The sequence below is a fragment of the Taudactylus pleione genome, unplaced genomic scaffold (assembly GCF_031769625.1).
Source record: "Taudactylus pleione unplaced genomic scaffold, aTauple2 ptg000510l, whole genome shotgun sequence".
NCBI classification, from domain to species: Eukaryota; Metazoa; Chordata; class Amphibia; order Anura; family Myobatrachidae; genus Taudactylus; species Taudactylus pleione.
Genome location: NW_028284912.1, coordinates 3,782,140 through 3,804,632, shown reverse-complemented (window position 1 = coordinate 3,804,632; position 22,493 = coordinate 3,782,140). Strand labels below are relative to the sequence as shown.

General features: G+C 43.4%; 1 protein-coding gene and 1 pseudogene across 1 annotated transcript in view; both read right to left on the bottom strand.

Annotated features, from left to right (window-relative positions):
- Window positions 1-1,825: 1,825 nt before the first annotated feature.
- Window positions 1,826-2,011, bottom strand: LOC148501633 (small integral membrane protein 20 pseudogene; annotated as a pseudogene).
- Window positions 2,012-5,641: 3,630 nt separating this feature from the next.
- The window catches only part of MAL2 (mal, T cell differentiation protein 2), a 43,059-nt gene continuing 26,207 nt past the window's right edge, over window positions 5,642-22,493 (bottom strand). The window contains exons 3-4 of the mRNA XM_088450189.1: window positions 7,850-7,999; window positions 5,642-6,079 (exon numbers count right to left, since the gene is read on the bottom strand). Of these exons, the coding sequence (XP_088306315.1) occupies window positions 6,005-6,079; window positions 7,850-7,999 (225 nt within the window). The 3' untranslated portion in view covers window positions 5,642-6,004. The remainder of the gene's footprint in view (window positions 6,080-7,849; window positions 8,000-22,493) is intronic.

Genomic DNA, 22,493 nt, shown 5'->3' with positions numbered 1-22,493 from the left:
AATATAGGATCCCTACATTTACTAACATTCGATTTGCAAATCGAATGAAATATGAACACCAAATCCATAAAATGAATAGAAGAGCTTCAGGCTTTCGATTTCATGAGCAGGTTTATTTGACACAGATGCATACATACATCAGTGAGATGCATGCATGTGAAGAGAGAAGAAGAGAGGAGAAGAGAGAGAAGAAGAGAGGAGAAGAGAGACAAGAAGAGAGGAGAAGAGAAGAGAGAGACCACCCACAGCCAGGGAAACCATATCATGGGGGTTCCCAGCCAAAATATTACCCTTGACTGTGGATTCCTTGGGAGTTGGGGACACCCCCAATAAAGGGTACCCCCTCTCCAGGGCACCCCAGGCTGAAATCCTGGGGCTATCCCTGGCAACCGTGGGCGTCGGTTTGATAGTGTAAAAGTAGAAGTGTAAACATTGCTTTTACCAGTAGAACTGCAGGTCCCAGCAAGCCACCCCCACATGCTGGTACTTAGAGAACCACAATTACCTGCATGCGGAGCTGCTGGTACCTGTAAAGAAATGTTAAAATAAAGACAAGACACACACACACCGTGACAGTATACGTTTAATAGAAGAATAGAGAAGAGAAGAGAGAGACCACCCACAGCCAGGGAAACCATATCATGGGGGGTTCCCAGCCAAAAGGGTACCCCCCTCTCCAGGGCACCCCAGGCTGAAATCCTGGGGCTATCCCTGGCAACCGTGGGCGTCGGTTTGATAGTGTAAAAATAGAAGTGTAAACATTGCTTTTACCAGTAGAACTGCAGGTCCCAGCAAGCCACCCCCACATGCTGGTACTTAGAGAACCACAATTACCTGCATGCGGAGCTGCTGGTACCTGTAAAGAAATGTTAAAATAAAGACAAGACACACACACACCGTGACAGTATACGTTTAATACATACATACTCACTTACAATACCTGGAGCGGCCCTCTTCTCCCTGTAGGCATCCTTGGTTTTTGGGAAATAAAAAAAACAAAAATTACCGAGCCACGAACTCAGTACCATCCTCGAAAGATGGTACCTACTGAATGACGGGCTTAGATGTGGCATTTCCCTTTGAAGTGCCGTGGCTGAGCGCTCATTGGCTGAGAGAGGTCAGCCTCTGCCTCTCTCAGCCAATGAACGGTTCCCTCCATTGAAGTCAATGGTGAGAACCGCAGGGTTACTAAAGGTTGTGCGCTGTGCATCTGGAAACATATTGGACGCTCCCTTGTACACTAGAATCACAGTTATGAGAGGCCTTGAGAAATCGTTATGCATTCTCAGCTGGGTTCCCTATATCATTGGCATCATGACTAACGTCAGCTATATACAGAAAATCCGATCACCCATTCAGTGTGTCCGTATAGGGGATTCCACATCCAGGGGGCGATGTATTCTAGCAGCACATATCGTGCCGCTATAATTCTACCTGCTTCGCCTCTTTAACTCCTCCCTCCGGCGATCCCTGCCTGAGTACACAGCGCATCAGCCTAGCGCACATCAGCACCATCTCTCTCCTCCCAGCCGGCTCCACTGGGCATGCACAGGATTTTGCAAGCATCGCGAGATCCCGTGTGCAGCACCTGGAGTCAGCAGCTGCTGTAGTAGGGACAGTGCTGTCCCTGCTGTCATGATAGGGCAACGTCAGCTGCAGCTGTTGATATCGATAGCTGCAGTTGATGGAACAGTGGCAATCTGTTGCCCAGCACATCGACGCTGCTATCTTGTATATAGCAACGCCGATAACGACATGATAATGAGAATACATGTCCATAACTGAAATGTTGTTAAAGTATTAAAGGGTTGATGCAGATTCAGTTTTACTTTCCCGAGAAGGGGTCGCTCCAAGCTTTCAAAGCTGGGGGCTGTACATGTTCCTATACGACACCAGCTCTGATCTTTCTTGTAGTCCTCTGTGTGCTCCGGTGGGTGATAACAGATGGGCAGAAGGCTGCGGCAGCAATAAAACCCCCAAATATCAGCACTATTCTGCGGTTCTGGTTCATGGCTAATGCTTACTGCAAACCAAGGACAGCACGGACTGCTTAAAAAACCCACAGGGGCTGCAGGACCCCTATATATACCAAATTGTCCCATCCCCTTCCAGGAGATAGTGGAGGACAAGGGGTGGCCCTAACTAAGGAGTGACCCTATACTTATGGGCACCATAAATCACAAGCTATAACATTGGGGCCTGTGTATCAGTGGAAGCTACAGTCACTACTTTATATAGAGGTAGTTAAGGCAACATTATAATGAAAGAGTTAAAGCATGAACAGTATATTTAGTTCAGTTGCAGAATACACATTCCAGTTCCCTGCGTGATGAAAAGGTCAGATGTATGAGAGATTGTTTTTTTTTTCCACAAGGGGGCAGCACATGTACAACTCACTAGTATAGTTTGCATTTATAACATTAACTGTGAATAATAATAAATGTTTCAGTTATTATTTATGGTACATTATAAACATCTAGTTCAATTTATTTTAAAAAGCACAGAAGCCATATGGATCCGCTGATTGGTTAATCTGGTCCGTAGACAGAGGAAAGGAGCACAATATGGGATACGTTCAGCATCCCAACGGCCGAGATGTCGGCGCTTACATTACCGGTACCCTGACGCCTGTCAGAATCCCGGCACCAGCATCCCCAGCGTTGGCATCCCGTACCCAACCCGTGCAAAACAATGCATTTAGGTAATGCACTTTTAGGGAAAACTATTTAACTTTTTGCATTTATTTAAAGAATTATAAATATTGTGTTAGTAAGGATGAATTTAATAATGGAGTATATTTGAAATTCAAGAGAATAAAGGGATGATGGAATGTAAGGTTACACGAAGGGTTATCTGAACATATGTACAGTATTTACTCTCTGATCTTTAATGACTCTTCCTATAGACAGCCCAGGTGACAAGGGGGGTTATGACACCAAAATAGCAGCGCTGCGCTGCTATATTGATGTCATCCCCTGAGATAGTGTCACCCAGAATGTGTCCGGAGAGGCTGGGGGCTGCAAACCCTGCATGACAAGAGTGTGTGTAATACCCCATTATACAAGGGATTACTCATGACAAGGAGTATCTTGCTAAAGTTTATGCGCATGTCTTTACACAGACAGACCACTGACTAGAGTTCCCAACAGATAGAAGTTAGGGTTAGGCTATAGGAGAGGAGGTTAGGCACTAGGAGGAGGGTTAGGCTATAGGAGAGGAGGTTAGGGTCAGGCTATAGGAGAGGAGGTTAGGGACTAGGAGGGGGGTTAGGCTATAGGAGAGGAGGTTAGGGTCAGGCTATAGGAGAGGAGGTTAGGGACTAGGAGGGGGGTTAGGCTATAGGAGAGGAGGTTAGGATTAGGCTATAGAGGTTAGGGTTAGACTATAGGAGAGGTTAGGGCACTAAGAGGGGAGGTTAGATTTAGGCTATAGGCGAGGTTAGGCACTAGGAAGGGGGTTAGGCTATAGTAGAGGAGGTTAAGGGGCCAGGCTATAAGAGGAGGTTAAGGGGTTAGGCACCTGAGGGGGGGACTTAGGGTTAGGCACTTGCGGAGGAAGTTAGGTTTAGGCACCCCCAAGGAGGGTTAGGTTAGTTTATATTTACCTTAGCGACGATCTGGATTTCCAGCGCTGTCGAGCTTCTGCTGCTGGGAACTCTGCTTTGTCGGCCAGGCGCTGCTGGGAATCAAACCGCCGGCCACGCGGCCGGTGGTATTTCAGAACCGATTCCGGCACTAGGAGGGGGGGTTAAGGAGTTAGGCTATAGGAGAGGAGGTTGGGCACTAGGAGGGGGGTTAGGCACTAGGAGGGGGGGTTAAGGAGTTAGGCTATAGGAGAGGAGGTTGGGCACTAGGAGGGGGGTTAGGTTATAAGAGGAGGTTAGGGTTAGGCTATAGGAGAGGAGGTTAGGCACTAGGAGAGGAGGTTAGGGTTAAGCATTAGGAGTAGGGGTTAGACACAAGCAGGGGGGTTAGGTTGAGGGGGAGAGGTGTGGGTTAGGCTATAGAATAGTAGGTTAGGCTATAGGAGAGTAGTTTAGGGTTAGGCTATAGTAGAGGAGGTTAGGCACTAGGAGGAGGGTTAGGCATTAGGAGGGTTAGGCTATAGGAGAGGAGCTTAGGGTTAGGCACTAGTAGGGGGGGTTAGGCTGCAAGGGAGGAGGTGGTTCGAGTATAGGAGGGGGTTAGGCTATAGGAGAGGTGGTTAGGCACTAGTAAGGGGGTTAGGCTGCAGGAGAGGAAGTTAGGGTTAAGCATTAGGATTTAGACACAAGCAGGGGGTTAGGCTGAGGGGGGGGGAGGTTAGGGTTAGGCTATAGGAGAGTTGGTTATCGTTAGGCTATAGGAGAGGAGGTTAGGCACTAGGAGGTGGGTTAAGCTATAGGAGAGGAGGTTAGGCACTAGGAGGTGGGTTAGGCTATAGGAGAGGAGGTTAGGGTTAGGCACTGTGCCCTGCAGTAACATGGCTCCACCTCCCACTCTTCAGGGCTGCAGTTTTACAGCAGGGGACAGAGCCATGATACAATTCATTAAGGAGGGGAACATGCAGAAGTTAGGGGCCACTGAGGAGTACAGCAGTCTCCCCGAAACTCTGTACTCTTACGTGCCTTCCAGGAAAGCTGGTAGGTCTGATTGCTCCGCAATGTTACAGCTATACGCTGATTTGCAGGACCCGACCACAGCAGTACTACTATCATATTTTCCCTCTGCTCTTGAATATATGGGAGACTCCCAAATATCTAAGAGCTCTACCTGACTCCTGGATTCTTCCCCTTGGGGCTCTATTATGCAATTTGCATTGAATGGGTCATCGTGGCCCCTTCATGCTGAGAATAACGAGGACTGGGGTTGAAAGTAGACTATCCGCAATGACAGCCCCTTCAGGATCTCCCGAAGCACATTTAAAAAGTAGGCAAGTAAGCCAAGTAAGACTGCAATGGTTTTTCAGTATATAGGCCAGGCCAGGGGTGCAGTAAAAGATCTGCGCAGCAAGTCACCCATCTGTGCCAGCATGGGATTTGCCACTCACTGTTGTGTCTGAGCGCTACCCGCTCTGACAGCCTGGTACTAAAAATGGCATTTGTGGTTCCCCACTGCCAGCAGGAGCAACCAAAGTGGCTGATGTACAAAATGGCTTTTGGCACCTATAGAACTATGATGGGGGTACCATATCCAAGCTCCCTGCAGTCTAGCTACAATACAACATGCTGTAAGGTGGGCACAGCCAAGCCACCCGCCTAGTCTTCTCCACTTAAAACCTTTCAATGAGCATAATACTGGGAAGAGTTCCACACAAACTGGAGGACTTCTAGGGATGTCAGCTGTTGCTAGCAGGGCCCTCACGTACCCGCTGTCTCATATCTGCACCTTCTACATCGACCTCACATGACCGTGTTCTGTCGATTTGTTTTATTGCATGACATCTCACACTGACTGTCCGGCTCTGCCCAGTTTTGTGGACCTCTAAATAAAATAGGAGAATGAAGATTTGCCCCCCCCCCCCCCCCCCAGTACTAGTTAGAATGAAGGTGGGGGGCACCCATTTCAGTCATCTGCAGAAAGAAGCAGAACTAGCAATCTCCTAATGCTACTAAACTGTGAGCAATGGCGTTTTAATCGTAATTGTGACTTTTACAAAACCATCGTTTTTATTATTTTTTATTGTAAAATTCCCGCAACACATACATGAATAGCACTTCCCACTGCCAGAATGGACGTGCACCTGGGACAATCTTACATTAAAATATACAGTAGATGTATTTCCCCTCCCCCTTTTTTTTGCAGTTTTTGGGAGACTGGGAGTCGCTTCCTACTGCCGGCTGGCGTAGCTGTATAGAAACCAGTCCTTTTAGGCTGTAACGTATCCGTGCAGGAGCCAGGCTCACTCTGCGGGCGACTCTAGAAACAATTCCAATCTCTTTCTCCATTATAGACCTTTCCTGCTCCTCGTATCCATCTCCTTGTATCAGATTCCCGCGCCTCTATCTGGTCCGGCTTGTTCCACGTTACGATGATTTCCACCTGCGGAACCCCAGCACCATGCTGCAACCGTAGCAAATGGTGACTGCGAAAGCGAATATCTACAAAAGAAGCAGCAGGAGGAGGTGGTTTAGTATTTTTACACAAAACACAACCCAAAAAGTAATCTTTAATAGACACGATGACTAGTACATATAAAACTTTAAAACTCAAGTTATTATTGTAGAGAGAATTACATGTAACCATGTGATACTGTATGTTATTAAACCAACATAAAACATTTCTTAAACAGAGGTTATCTTAATTTTCTATGGTTTTATTTTCTATGGTGAATTTTGTACATATCGTGTACATTTGGCGCTGGTGATCCAGGTGGTGTTTACAATACAAAGCTGTCTGTACACCTAGTTCTGCTGGAAGCCTTCTAGCGATATCATGCTGCCAAACCTCCCCTTTGTGAGCCAGACACAGAGAAGGGTGCAAAACGGATGCATTTCAGCCCATTTACATGGAACAAGCCATGCCGCAGTGTAAGGGGCGAAAATACATGTATTATTTTTTTGTATGCAGGTTAGATAGCAGCTGCTTTTGCATGCAGCCCACAAATGCAGGGCAGCTTTATTATTACACTGCATTTGGAATCTGCGTTTGGAAACGCACTTTTATTTATTAAAATCAAATTCAGTTTTCAATTGTAATGCGCTTCCTTGTTAAAACAATCTGAATACTTTGTATACTGTTCGTGAACGATGGGTTAGATTTGTGCTGCCTGCTGCAGTTATTTAGTTATAAGTCTCATCTGCTGTCACTGTGTACCCAGTTTTCATGTAGACAGGTACAGTATCTCCTCCAGGTGATCACAGAAATGCATTGTCATGACGTCACAAAGAGGTGACGGGGACACTGGGATCAAGGCAAAGCTGTCCTAATGGCACTTCAAGCGGGGGCTATTCAAGCTGCAGGGCAACATTCCAGGCACAGTGCATGCCAACTACAGGTGCCACGAGGCAGCAACGGTGCTGTACCCTGGGACCTGTGCCATGGGCTCCTGCACAGCTCGCCCACCCTTAGTTACAGCACTGTCTCCACTGAATCATCACCACACCCCCTGTACCTATCAGAAATGAGGACTGTCCCTCCTACATGACACTTTTGCAGTTATGTAATCTTGTCACGCAGTCACAATGCACGGCACGAGGTAGTGTGGTTTATAGACCCTATTATCAATCAGTATATGCTACATATGTATATTACATAGGCTTTAAATGCCCTGAATTTCCACTACAGCTGGTAAAATACAATGAAACCCTGTCTAAAGCTCGCCTCACCCACATTCCACTATATATTAGTTATTTACACAACTGTGCAAGACCTTGTACTTCTGGACACATTAACAGCTACATAAGAGCAGAAATATCATACAGAGAATAAACCGCTGAGCAGTAAGAAAAGGAAATCTGTATTTAGCTACTGAAAGAGGATAGCTCACCAGCACAATAACGCTAGCACTTAGAACATGGACACATTAAGTAGGCAACAAAAATCAGAGCGATCTGCGGAGATATTGTGCGGCTGCGCTCATCGCTCGCCATAACGGAAGAGCACCGCTATCTATGGACGTGAGGTAATATGAGCGACGTAGCTATCATTTTGTGCCACTTTCACAAGCTCAAGCTGTAATCATAAGAATGCCGCCTTCTAATTCACTAGGGACTAGACGCAGCCCTGAGACACTTTACGCCTCATGCCTCAGTGACGTTGCAAAGTCCCGAAGTGAATCGACAGACTGATTCTTGGCTCCACCCACAAGATGACAGCCACCAATGTGTGCAAGTGGTGGGTACACATGAATGACCAGCACAATCACATACCGTTGCTGCAACGTTCAGCCCAATCTGGCGGTTATCAAGTTGGACGGGGGAGGTGACGTTCTTCGATTTATTCGCTAAAGCGCACAATGCGGCTTCAAGGACAAAGGCACTGAAGTAGAACACAAAGGCGAAAAAGTGGAAAGCGAGGTCCTGAAAAATAAACAAATGTTTCATTTAGAGGAATTTAGACCAAACCTGACAAGCAATGTAGTAATTCCACATGTGCAATAAATACGTGTCTTTCATTATTGTGATGCAGAACTGTAATATGCGCCAGTTCCTCTCTTACCACGAATTAGGACCTCAAAATGATGATTTGGAAGAAAAATGGAAGGTAGAATACTATAATGGGATAACCAAGGCAATAGGCTTAAACATGGACAAATGTAATAGTAGGTTTTCATAGGCTCTATAAACTAAACATTGAGAAAAACGCTCATTAAAAGGAGTTCATTACTTTAATGATGCAATAAACATATACTTATGCTTCAATTTGTCTATTTTGATACAACTTACAGTATTTTTTTTATAAGACTAATTTGGTAGGTATCACATCAGGTAATACTTGGCTGAAAATGGTGCCGTATTTTTTTTTGTCAGCCACATCATTAAAATCGGCCACGCGTTTCCACAAGGGCATCGCTCACAATTCCGGTTCAGACGTATATCGCCATGATTCTATATATCATTATATCTGTACTATGCAATCTGCCAAGAATGGATGCGTTTCGCCAGCCTCTATGACCACTTCCCTTCCTGCCTGGAATAAGCCCCTTCAGTCTATCAAAAGCGCATGCTGGACAGCTCTCCCAGAACTAGATTTGCTTACTATTTAGAGCAATGGCCAAGGAACAAGTTAGGGGGACGTGACTCTGCGATTTGCATCACAGCGCCCTCTGCACAATGAGACAATTGAATAATCGTGCAGAGGACGCAGGGCCAGGATGATGTGCACTAGCAGAAGGCGATTTGCATTATGAGGCGAAATGCGTCAAAGTCCCTCCCCAACCTTTTTGCCAGAAGAAGAGATGGGATTCGTCGCGGTGACTAACTGTTCTTATAATTCGGGAGTAGGCAGGTATGTGCCCATCAATAGAATCATTTTTCGGCGCCCTGGGAATGTTAGCAAAGCAAGTGTGGTTGCACAAGCAAAATGGAGACCATTCATGTTTGGCTTCTAACAGCCACATTTATTCACAAGATGGCTGCCTCCACTAAAACATGGATAAGCATTAGAATAAATGTTCATTTTTAAGAAGTAAAGATTCTTGTGCAGTATAGACTAAATCCACCTGTTTTTTTTTCTTTTAAAACAAATAGACCGGTGATGGGAAAATAAAGTGGAGTAAAAGAAAAGGTCTCTCTTTTATATGGTTGTTTTTTATACCATAATTTGTGAGAAGTCTTAAAAAGCCTTGCAATCAAATGAATACTACTCACACTTTGGGCCAAATGTAATAGGGTGTCAGTTTTAGTAACAGTACAAACTCGCACTTTTAAAAAGTGCGAGTTTGTACTGAAACTCGCAAATTCAATAGCCTGCAAACTTTTCAGCTCGAGGCTACTGCATTTGCGCGTTTAGGCGAGTTTAGGACTATGTAAACTGACACCTTTTAATGCGAGAAGCATTAAAAGGTGCGAGTTTTAGAGAAGCCATCACACATCAGCGAGATCCGTGATGGCTTCTGTGTGTCTTTTAAAAAAAAAACGTGCACCCCCTCCCCAAAAGCATAACCAGCCCCGGGCTTTATAAAGCCTGTTCTGGTTCTAAAATTACATGGGCCAAAATGCATAGGGGGCCCCTGTATATTAAGAACCAGCACAGGGCTTTGTTGAGCTGATCCTGGTTCTGGAAAATCAGGGGACAAAACAAGTAGGGGTCCCCTGAAGATTCCAAAACCAGCACGGAACTCTTTCTAGCGGGTTGATAATGCCACAGCCAGGGAAAACCTTTCACTGGTTTCCCCGGCCAAATCATTATCCCTGACCGCTAGTCAGTCCAGGCCGGGGATCCCTGGGGAGTTGGGTACCCCCCCAATAAAGGGATACCCCTCTCCAGGGCACCCCAGGCCTAGACTGATAGCCCGGGGCCATCCCCGGCACCCTATGGCCGTGGGTGCCTGGGTTGATAGTGTTGGTGTAAAAATAAAGTTTCCATATTGCCTTTAGTTGTAGAACCACAAGTACCAGCAAGCCTCCCCTGCATGCTGATATTTGGAGAACCACAAATACCAGCATGCGGGGCATTACGGGCCCGCTGGCACTTGTAGTTCCACAACTAAAGAAATACATAAATAAACAAACATACACTGTGAAAGTAAAATTTTCATTAAACATACATGCACACTCACACATACTCACCTAGCATCCAAAGTAATCCATAGGGGTACCTGAAAAAAAATCCATACTCACCTCTCCTATGCGTCAATCACGTCCACTTGTCCAAGTAGGCAATCAAGGGTTTAAAATAAAAAAAACGCAAAAAAAAAACGATCCATGCGGACTGAGCAAAGGTATGTGTGTACACATACCTTTGCTCTGCGTAAATGACCGGGGCACACGTGTGCCCCGTCAGTGAAGGGGCCGCCAGCCAATCAAGGAGCATCTCCGTCGGAGCAGCTCCCTGATTATCTGAATGCGGCCAGCCTGCGTCTCCCATAGACTTCTATGGTGAGAAATCCCCATTGAAGTCTATGGTGGGAACCGCTACATCGTAGCCGCAAGGTTACCTCAGGTTAATCTTGTGGTAACATCACTGATACAATGTCGCGACATTGTATCATTGATGTAACCACAAATTTAACCTCAATTAATCTTGCGGTTACGATGTAGCGGCTCCCTGCATAGACTTCTATGGGGAATTCTCACAATAGAAGTCTATGGGAGACACAGGCTGACCGCATTCAGCCAATCAGGGTGCTGCTCTGACGGAGATGCTCCCTGATTGGCTGGCGGCCCCTTCAATGACGGGGCACACGTGTGCCCCGGTCATTTACGCGGAGCAAAGATATGTGTACACACATACCTTTGCTGTGTCCGGCATGGATCGGGTTTTTTTGCGTGGATGTTTTTTTTTTTAACCCATGCCTTGCCTACTTGCAGAAGAGGACGTGATCAACGCATAGGAGAGGTGAGTATGGATTTTTTTTTCAGGTACAACCCTATGGATTACTTCGGATACTAGGTGAGTGTGCATGTATGTTTTATTAAAATGTTACATTCACGGTGTATGTTTGTTTATTTACGCATTTCTTTAGTTGTGGAACTACAAGTGCCAGCGGGCCCGTAATGCCCCGCATGCTGGTATTTGTGGTTCTCCAAATACCAGCATGCAGGGGAGGCTTGGTGGTACTTGTGGTTCTACAACTAAAGACAATATGGAAACTATCAACCCGGCACCCACGGCCATAGGGTGCCGGGGCTATCCCCGGCAATCAGTCTAGGCCTGGGGTGCCCTGGAGAGGGATACCCCTTTATTGGGGGGGGGGGGGTACCCAACTCCCCAGGGATCCCTGGCCTGGACTGACTAGCGGTCAGGGATAATGCTTTGGCCGGGGAAACCGGTGAAAGGTTTTCCCTGGCTGTGGCATTATCCCCCCGCTAGAAAGAGTTCGGTGCTGGTTCTGGAATTTTCAGGGGACCCCTACTCGTTTTGTCCCCTGATTTTCCAGACCCAGCTCAACAAAGCCTTGTGCTGGTTCTTAATATACAGGGGCCCCCTACGCATTTTAGAACCAGAACAGGCTTTATAAAGCCCTGGAGCTGGTTATGCTTTTGGGGAGGGGGTGCACGTCATTTTTTTTAATTTAAAAACATTTTACATAAGTACACACAGAAACATGTACATATCTCATGGATATATGCATGTTTCTGTGTTAATCTGACCTGCTCAGGATGTACTCGCTAGCCTGAAGCAGGTCTATTATTTGGGGACTTTTGGTAATCTTTTGTTGCGAGTCTGAAACAGACACTCTATTACATTGGGCGAGTTGATTGTTTTCAATGTGAAAACATCTGAATGAGAGTTTGAGAATGGGGAGTTTTAGTAACTCTGAAAAATGCGAGTTTTAGTGAACCGACGCCCTATTACATTGGAGAGTTGTGAAAAATTGCGAGTTTAGCACCAAACTCGCAATTTACCAAAACAGACACCCTATTACATTTGGCCCTTTGTGTCCTAATGATATAGCAATAAGGTGGGGTTAGAACAGTAAATACTCTCGCACACACCCATCTCCTGAACAGACGGCTAACTTGTCAAAACTTGTACAGCGACTACACCCCAGAGACTGGTCCTCCTTACATCATCCTCCTGGAAAAACTGCAAGTTATTATATAGATTGTCTATATGGTCCAAACATGCAGAATAGGTGACGTTTGTCATCATCCTAGCAAGAGAAATAACATTGCTTCATCTAGATGTGAGCGGAATATAAATGTACTTCTTGTCTGTTCGTAGCGCGTTTAGCCACATTTATAAACGGTGGACAGCACGGTGTCACAGTGGTCAGCATTGATCACTCACAGTGACGGAATCATGGGTTCAGTTATGACCAATATCTTCACCAGGACAGGAACTGATGTGAGTGCATAAATACCCAGTGTATAGCCCGGTGTAACACGTGTGCGCTATATAAATAACGAGTAATAAATAAGCAGATAATAAAGAACTTCTGTGCACTTGGTGACCTTGGGGGAAGCCCATCACATACCATGCGCTGGAGGCAGAAACAGAGACATTATACAGAATATACCAATAGAATTTATATGTGCAAAAGTGAAAATGTGTTTTGCAGATGCTGACACTAACAATAATTAAAAAAAATAATAGCTTCTAGTAAATAAATTAAATAAAAAAAACCATGTGGCACTGTAGATGGTCATTGGTCATGGTTGTAATAAAAAAATAATAATAATCATAATAACATGTATAACAAATACTGAGGCAAAGGTGTAGCAATGCACTAGATGCATATGTTATCAAGTAGTATAAAACAATGAAACAAACAATAATCCATTTTGGGGGAAGGCTTTTAGAATTAAACCTTTATTTAAAATAGGGTGTGATTTGATTTAAAAAAAATTTAATAAAATTTGGGGAGGGATTATATGGAACAATGCTGCAAAAAGTACCAATGTTTCAGCTGTTTTGCCACCGGATTTATTTTAAAGCGACGCTATTTTCAAAAAGAAGAAATTTGTTGCTGTCAATCCTGCTGTAATACCACTAAAAAAAGTTGTCACTTTTAACAAATATGAAGTCCCAGTTACCCCACCAAGTGCCAAGGAAGTTGAAAAGTTCCCCCTGTACCTTCAGCATGGGGCTAATATCCTAGGCTATTATAAGATGTATTAGCCACTGCAATACCTGGACTTCTCAGCCTCTCGTCTGTTTTGTTTTTCACCTTGGTACGTAAGCACTTCCCACTTTTATATATGAATCATAAAACAATTTGAAAGATACTATGCATTACAATTTTATACACATATATACATACACACGCGTACAGTATATACACACATACATAGCAGACATGTAAATATCAGGTGTGCATGTAGATAGATTATGTGCATGACTTGGCAAAAGGAATACTCTGAATGTACCTCAACGGTTCACAACCAAATCAAACATTGGCCCCCATTTAAGGGGTTATGTCCTCGTTTCTGCAGAGTTAGGCTGTCAGCGGAGGACCTCGCCGAGGACTTAGCAGGACATCGCCGGAGGGTTAAGTGTTGGTAAATACCGGTGAATTTTTGGTTAGTATCAGTGATACCAAACAAATAAATTCTGCTGGTATTTGCCTTCGTTGGTAAATGGGAACTATTATTCTGGTTCTTCAGCAGTGGAAAAGCATTTAACCATTATTTTATGGCTTTCCCCACTGTATAACAATCACTTTCATCTTTCAATTCTAGTAGTAAGCAGCTTTGAGGAGCCCATGATTGCTGACTGCAGGCTAAACACAGAGGTTACAAAAGTCAGAATATTTATTAAAAACTCAGGATTTGTCTTTACCTGGCTTTAATTGAAGACCAAATGAGTCAATCAAGTTTTGAGGCTTTAATATAAATAGATAACATTATGAATCATATGGTAAGGTACCAAAAGCTCTCATCTCCCAACACCCATTGAATATTTTATTAAATTAAAACAGATAAAAAGTAGTTCTGTATTAAATTGTGCTGAAAAAAGTGTCATGTCGACCATGTTGACAAACTTATGTTGACATAGTAATTGCCGAACACTCATACCCAACCCGAATAATTTTAATGTAAAATTTGCCCCCGACTCCAGCATTTGTGATAGTGCTAATTTGCTTAAGGTTTAATCGAAGGTAATTTAAATGACAACTGTATGTCAAAAAGTTCATTAGCATTAATTTATAAATTACCAGACACTGACATAGGGATTCTGATATCACAGAGTAAGCACAGTATATTGATAATTTATGTTGCAAGGAGTCCATGAATGAATAAGAAAAAACAAACATAAAATTTTAATTGATCAAGAAAACATGAGGCTGTCTGGAAACACTGGCCCAGAGCGGAAAGAGTTCCCCTTACCTCGCTGTCTTGCTCATGTGCAGTGGAAGCGCAAGCCCAGATTTGGACTTCCCATTCCAGGAAAGTGGTAATAAAATAAAGTTTAAAAATGTTAAATATTTAAAAAATAAAAATAAAAAATACTATTACCCCCTGGGGAAAAAAAAACAAAATAAGTGGCAATAGGGCTTTTTTGCCCTCCATTCAAAATATGCACATTAGGGAAAAAGTATAAAAAAAAAAAAAAAAAAGGACTAATAACAGAGGAGATGGGCGAGTTTTTATTGAGCAAAAGAATAAACACGTTACACAACCAGCCTGTAACATGAGTAAATATAATAAAAATAAAATACACTCATATAGCCCATAAAATGAACATCAAGACTGCAGTCTCTTATTGCATTAATTTAACGCCATAAAACGGGACTTTAAACTTACAATGACTGTGAAACCGGCTGTTCTTAAAATGTTATATACAGTGTGCATCTGTATATTATATGTGCATACACATATTAACATTTTTTAAATGATTCTATGATAAGTGTATACTGTACAAGTCTCCGGTTCTGTTATAATAGACATTATGAGGTAAAAGAACACCCGTTACTTATAAGTTGAAGCAGGAATTCCCTAAAAAAAAAAAAAAAATATATATATATATATATATATATATATATATATATATATATATATATATATATATATATATATGAGGTACTGCTTTTAAAAATAAATCAAAATCACTGTTACTGGCTATAAAGAAGAATGTTGGTATTTATCATTTATTTCTGGGCAAGTGCTATACCTCTGACTTTGACAGGAGCTAATGGAGGTTGCAAAATAGGAGGCTGCAACCAGGTGGAGCCGATACCCACCAAAACCGGAGACAAGTCAGCAACCGGATAGTGTGTTTGTGGTTGCACATGCGCAGTTGAGACCATGAGACGCAGAGGAGCGGAGTGCAAAATCGGGTGAGCTGCCGCAGGGGTTGGGTATGGGTTGCCAGCAGTTGGTATCCTGGCGGTCAAAATCCCGATCGAAGTGATGCAGGTCGGGATCCCGGCGGTCAGCGACGCCCGGTATCCCGATCTAAGTGATGCTGGGCGCCGCTGCGTACAGCCGCCCAGGGGGGGGGGGGGGGGGGTTTAGGTTCAGGGCTCCCGGGGGGGACTTAGGGTTAGGCACCCCCCGGGAGGTTAGGGTTAGGCCACCCCCCCGGTGGACTTAGGTTTAGGTGGCGGGGAAGGGGGGGTTAGGGTTAGGCATCCTAAAGGAGGGTTAGGGTTAGAAATAGGTTAGTGAATACTTACATTCGACGATCGGGATTTCCTCCTCTGCCGGCCTCCTGGTGTCGAGATTCCATCCGCCGGGCAAGGGTCCGGGGGAAAATCATACTGATTCCTCATACAGTGACCTTCCCTGGAGTCTATTTAGCAAGGCAGTTATGTCATTTTACTTGGTGTGTGGGACTGGCCTCTGTATTACAGCCTGAGGTGGGTAAGCTTGTAGAGTCATTGCCAAATGAGAAGGAAGATCTGCTGGAGCTGCTGTCCACTACAACACCCGAGGTACCACACAAGTTTCTTCAGGCTGCCATTACAGATTTATAATTCTGCATAGTGTCATGTGGCTACCATGTCAACTACAGTCAGTCAGAGGACGCATCATCTAGTGAGCAGAGAGGCATTAGAAAGCCCCTCTGAGCTCTGTCTGCACTGAAAATAATGAAAATCATTTTAAATCATAAGTAACAAAATCATTTTTATAGCAGCACTGCCAGTTGCTCAGCAGTTTTCCTTTAGTGATGGCACTAGAACTGCAGTTATTCTCCATGGCCAATGCATTCCATATACATTACTATAGCACTCACAAATATTTTTCATTCACCACCTTAAGATGGCTGCTGAGGTGGCTGTGAAAGGGCCAGGTAAACCAATCAGAATCTGTTTATTGACCGGACTGGGTAGTGCGATTATTTTTAATCCCTCCCCCTTAACTTTAAAGCGCAGTATGATTTTCTGAAATACGGTGTACAGAGAGATCCGAGGAGTAGGATTTACAGTAGAACTGATAAACACAGCTCCAAAAACATATTTTGCCTCAGAAAACAGTTTCAAATAGCTTATTTGGCCCTATAAAAAAAAAACAAAAAAAAAAAAAAAAACACCACCACCACATGAACGAGGCAGGTAGAGTGTATTACTCATATTTCAAGCAGCTTAGCCCTTGTTACTCATCATGGTGTAATCAACTATGCCAAACCGTAGGGTGGAACCAGTGCTGTGTTCCTGCTATAACCCTGCCTCTGCCATATGTGGGAACCTTACTATTAGGGTGTGTGCAGTATTGCCTAACTGTGCATAACATGCCCCCACCTGCAACGTGCTCAGAACCCTCAAAAAGTACCGCTCTGAATCTTAGCAAAACTAGGAGAGAGTTATATACTGTATACACACACATATACACTTTGGGTAGTACTTAGAGTTAGTACAAACCACACACAGGTCACTTCAGGATTTAAGCAAGTGTTTTATACAAAGATCATTTGAACGACGTTTCGGGTCTGCACAGTGTCCCGATCACATTAATATAAAATATGTACTAAAGTGAACTTACCTTGTATTTGTGTTTATATCTTACATCTTGTAGCTGTCCGCCGGAGGGAGAGACGATGCTTAGTGTTACCACGGTAACCTACAGCTACTGGGCGATGGCGTCATCCAGAGTGCGAACTCAGGCGAGCGTAGACGCCACTCTCACCTCCGTCCGTAGTGGCAATTACTCACACAGGGATATAAGGTAAGTGCACTTTAGTACATATTTTATACTGCTGTGATCTTGAGGACGGGAGTGACCCGTGTGTTTTGTACTAACTCCCAGATGGTTGAACATTATTGCAGAGGAGTGCTGGAGTAGTGTGTGTGTGTGTGTGTGTGTGTGTGTGTGTGTGTGTGTGTGTGTGTGTGTGTGTGGTTTCATTGCAAAGGAAATTAATAATGGTAAGCATCATTAAATTATCATCGTGACGTCATAATTTAAAATATGTAACGATTGGTTTCAAAAATGGATGTCTTCATGTGGTCTACAGTACAAATAAGCCACATAAACCCAAACTACACCATCACCAGAGAACAAGATAATCCCAGACACAAATGGCAATCCATACAAAATGCCTAAACTTTATTTATATGTTGTCAAAGCCGGATAATTGACCGAGACAGGACCGGTTTAAAATTAAATCTGCGAGACGCCATTTTACGACTGGCCGCCCGGCGCCATTTTAGTGAATCTTGCCCATTATAAGTACATACGGCGATGCTGTTATATAGCGTCGTGCGATTCCCACGCAATAGGAAGAAGTTAAAAGTCCTCACGACATAAATAGTCACTAAAACATATAAAATGATTATCCCTGCAAAACACGTATCATGGTGCACTCCACAAACACGTAGTCACACAGCGCTAACTAGCGTCTTTTCCCAATTCCCCAATACTTACACACTGCACACTTACATAAAAGGTTCCCTAACATTAAAGTGTTTTATTCAAGGTTTATTCAGTAATTATTAATGTTGTGAAATAAAAGTTATTTGATATCTAAAGGTTTAGTACATGGTAAGCAGACCGTGTTGGTGTTGTACTGATCCACTGTGTCTCAACAGATTTCCGGTATCATCGGTGAGAAGACAGCAACATGCGTCTGCAAACTATGGACTATAGAGAGTTAAAACATTAAAATGTACTCTGTAATGTTATCAGCTTAGATTAGCATGCAGCAGGAAAAAGGACATAAAGGGCTGTTGGAGGCTGCTTTGTGTCCATTCGAACTGACCTATGAACTATCCTGTAACAGAAGCACCTTTAAGAAGAACCAATGGAGTCATGCCAAACTTGTCTATTGTATTGCCTATCCCTGTAAAGAGTATATATGTGGGCTCTCTGAACTCAGACCTCAGTCTTCTTGCTGTGCTGCTGACGGGAGATTTCTATGCTGATGCCGGTATCTGGGTCCAGAACGCGTGCGTATGTAACAACTGTACCTTGGGTCTGTATGATTTATTTGCGCTAATTGTCTTTAGATCACAGCGTGTAACCATCTGTTTTTATATTGAATAATAACTTTTTGTGCTTTGGAACCACACTCAAAGTCTGAAAGCATTTATTTACTGAGCGACTCATTACGCTAAATAGCGACGATTTTAGAAGTTATAGACAGGATTGCGCAGAGGTTTTAAATAGGTATCCATAATTTCACAATAACAAAAACATTACAATAGATTCTTAAATACTTAATATTAAGAGAACTGACCCTGTGACATTCCTGCTATTGTTCTTAATTGGGAAAAGAAGAAGGACATGCATGGCCGTGCCTATGATACACTGAGCCTGTTCCACACGAGAATGTCGACATGAACTGAATATTTTGACATCATGAATGACAGTCAGCACTTCGACTTTCCTATTTGACTCTAGTCCTATCTGCAGCCTAAGCCTAACCTTTTGTTTATAACGTCGACATTCTGAACCTGTCGAACATGGTGACTACATACCAAAAATCTGTACTGATCTGTAAAAACTGACTGAAGCCGGCCACACACATGGCGATCGGCACACGATCAGCTGATGTGTACGATTTGTGTACTATTTCCCTTGAAACTCTCCCCGGCAGCTCTGCACACGATTCCAATCTCCATACTCTCTCTCCTGCAGTCAGACTGTCACAGTGCATCGCCTCCTAGATTGTCAGATCTGCCCTACTGCACGGCAGATCTGACGATGCGATGTGCGACCAGCGGGGACGCGCTTCGCATCGTGATCGGGGACTGACGATTTACTCAGGATTTGGCCATATTTTACATGATCTGTCGTTCCAATGTGTCGGAATCAACCAGATCGCGTAAAATATCGCTATGTGTGTGGCCAGCTTAAGGGAACACCCCATTATTTTAAATGTGGTCCATATCTTTTCATTTTGTATACCTTACTGCATAAAATGTTTAGGTGCCATTACCATTACTGCCCTCGCTGAAATAAAGAACATTTACTATGCATTACATAAATAAAATGAATGGCGCTGTAGATAAGCAGTAGTATAAATAATTAAATATAAGCATATAAAGTGTCCCTGTAGACAACACATATCTTAAACTATAATTTCAAATATATTCCTAGTCATTAACATTATGGTAGTAATTAAAAAAACAAAAAACAAAGAAAAAAAACAGACTGTTACAAATGCCCTCTTGCACCACTTGCGGATTCTTACAAGCTGGACCTAAGTTCAAACATCCACATTCCAATAAAACAGATCACATCAGACAGGTTCTGAACGGTTATTCACAGTTTCTTATTTACTTTATTGCCCTTGTACTTTGTATTATGTTGGTATGACAACTCGAACATTTAAAGAGCGCATGGCGCTCCACCGTTGCGCTATAAGGAAATCACTGGCTGGAAAGGACATAGAGCACGCAGTAGCGAAACATTTTAAACTTCAAAATCATTCTTTGGCATCTTTAAAATAGAGGATTATTGATCACATCCCTCCAAAACCAAGAGGTGGAGACAGGACATTGGATCTGATCGGACTGGAAACAAAATGGATTTTGCGACTCAACACTTCAGCCGAACGGGCTGAACGAAAAAATGAATTGGAACTCTTCTTTATACAAGTTGTTTTGATTCCTTTTCAGCTTCTCATAGGTTAGATCTCACAGTGTGTATAACATGAACAGTATCCAGACTAGACTAGATACATTGTTATAATTAAATGCGTTACATTGTAACATATGTGCATGACCATGGTATAGCCAGACTTAAAAAAGGTGCATGATTTGAATTTGGTTACTGGGTCGAAATATATATTGATGTAATGATTATTAGCTACCTATTTTGTATTGATCCTGCACTTGGAACAGCACGTGTTTTTATTTGTATTTTTATCTTGCAACTTGTCCGCCGGAGGGAGATCACGATAACCTACAGTAGATAACCCGTATTAATATAAAAAAATATATATAAAAAAAAAAGCTGCAATATGGTCACCTGACAGCACGAGCCAATGCAGATACAAGGTCTTGTCAGTCCTTGTCATAAAGGACTGACAAGGACTGATTATACAGATTATACTCAACTTGATTAACTCTGAAATACAGAGATATACATCAGCTTTGTAATATTTGCTAGATCATGTTATGTTCCTGATGGAGAACACGGATTAACTTTTTGCCCTTTTACAAATTACAGCCGAAAGTCTTAACAGTGGCGAGAAGTAAAACAATGGCGGATATATTCTAGTACAAATTGCTTCAGTACAACGGATATCATATGCCGGGGCGTATTGAGAGGTGGGGGCACGTTCGGGGCCCCCTCCTCTCTACCAGGCGGCTGGCAGCGAACTGAGCCGGTAGACTCTGGGCACTAGTAGACACTAGCGCTGTGCCAGAGACAACTGCGCATGCCCAGGTCACCGGGGAAATGGCGTCGCAGCCACTCTCCGGGCGATTTCCGTACTACGCATGCACAAACAGCCAGGAAAATGGCCGCAGCGCCATTTTGCAGATGATTTGTACAGCGCTGCTACCGTCAAAGTGGGACTCTGGAGAGGTAAGTAGAGAATAAATGGGTGCAAGGTATGTGGTGAGGGCCCCCTTGGACCGCACACCCTACACCCATTATAGATACGCTCCTGACCATACGTTAAAACGCTGAAGAGTAACACTGAAAGAATTACTTTGCCCGATTAAATTCATTATACTGGATATCCATGCTCACTGTTATTACTGCTTATAATCTAAAATAGGACGTTTACCTGAAATTGCTTGTTGACAATTCAGAAAAATCCATTTGCTGACACTTTACAGTTATGTGGTGAATAGACAAAGCCTGAACCGGCCAGAGATAAGGCGAATAGTTGGTCTGCGTTTGAGCCAGTTCCCACGTTATCGTACATGGTTGCTGCAGCTTTCAAACCACACATTCAAAATGAGGGGGGGTTTACTGCCGATTGTACAGCGTACATGCTCGGAGTCATCAAACCAGTGAAATTCCATAAAATTTACAGCTGGCTAAAAATTTGGAGCCTCCCTAATTATCCTTGCTTAGAAAACTCTCTCTATGGAATGAAATAAATAAAAAATAGGAGTGTTTCTGAGATTTACACATGTACAGATGTGTCCACATACATCTAGCCTCCTCGCACTCTAAATGGCCCTTCTAGTCGCACTATGCCGTGTGTTTAGCGTTGAGCGTCTTTCCCGTGCCGCTTTTTACCTTTAAATGCATCCTATTTGCACAACGGTGTAAACAGAAAGCACAAGCAGCTTCGGCCGATTAAAATGATATGCATAAAGGCTATGTTCTGTGCACAACTACGTTTGTGTCTGCATGCGAAACACTACATTAGTGTCAGCGGCTGAGACACTGAGACCTTTGATAAAGCTGTGGGGTGCACAGCAAAACGCGTCAGCTGTTCGCACAAACCTATCCTCCTACTATTGGGGACCACTACCTACCAAGACTAGACCAACTACCATTGCACAAGACAATAGTGGACTATCACCTATTTCCACCATCACTGCAGTTCCATTTCCGAACTCCAGGGGACCCTAAAGACTCGGTCGGTATCCAACTCGCCAATCCCACGACCCTATACATCGAGAGTCTGGTAATATACCACTGCTGGTCAATATTTGCAACAGACCCTTACAAACTATACTGAGTAAAAGGATATGTGCTTTTAAAATCTGATATATGCATATCTTTTTATTTACATTTTTTTTTTCATTTGCTTCATGTTTTTACTTAACATTTTACAGAAATGTACATCGATGTACTGTGTGTTTTAAGATTGTATTAAAATAACTCATTTCACCTGTGCAAAACATTACTCAATCTTTCCTCACAAGCGCTAAAAGTGACTATCCCTAAACAGCTGCTTAGATAGTGTAGCCCAAGGTACATACAAACTCCACACAAACAGGGCCGTGGTTGGAAAAGAACTCATGACCTCAAAGCTGTGAGCCCCATCCCATCTGTTCTCATGGTTGTAGTTATCAAAAGGTATAAAGTGGCAAGCTCAGCAGAGGTTGCTAAGGTATGC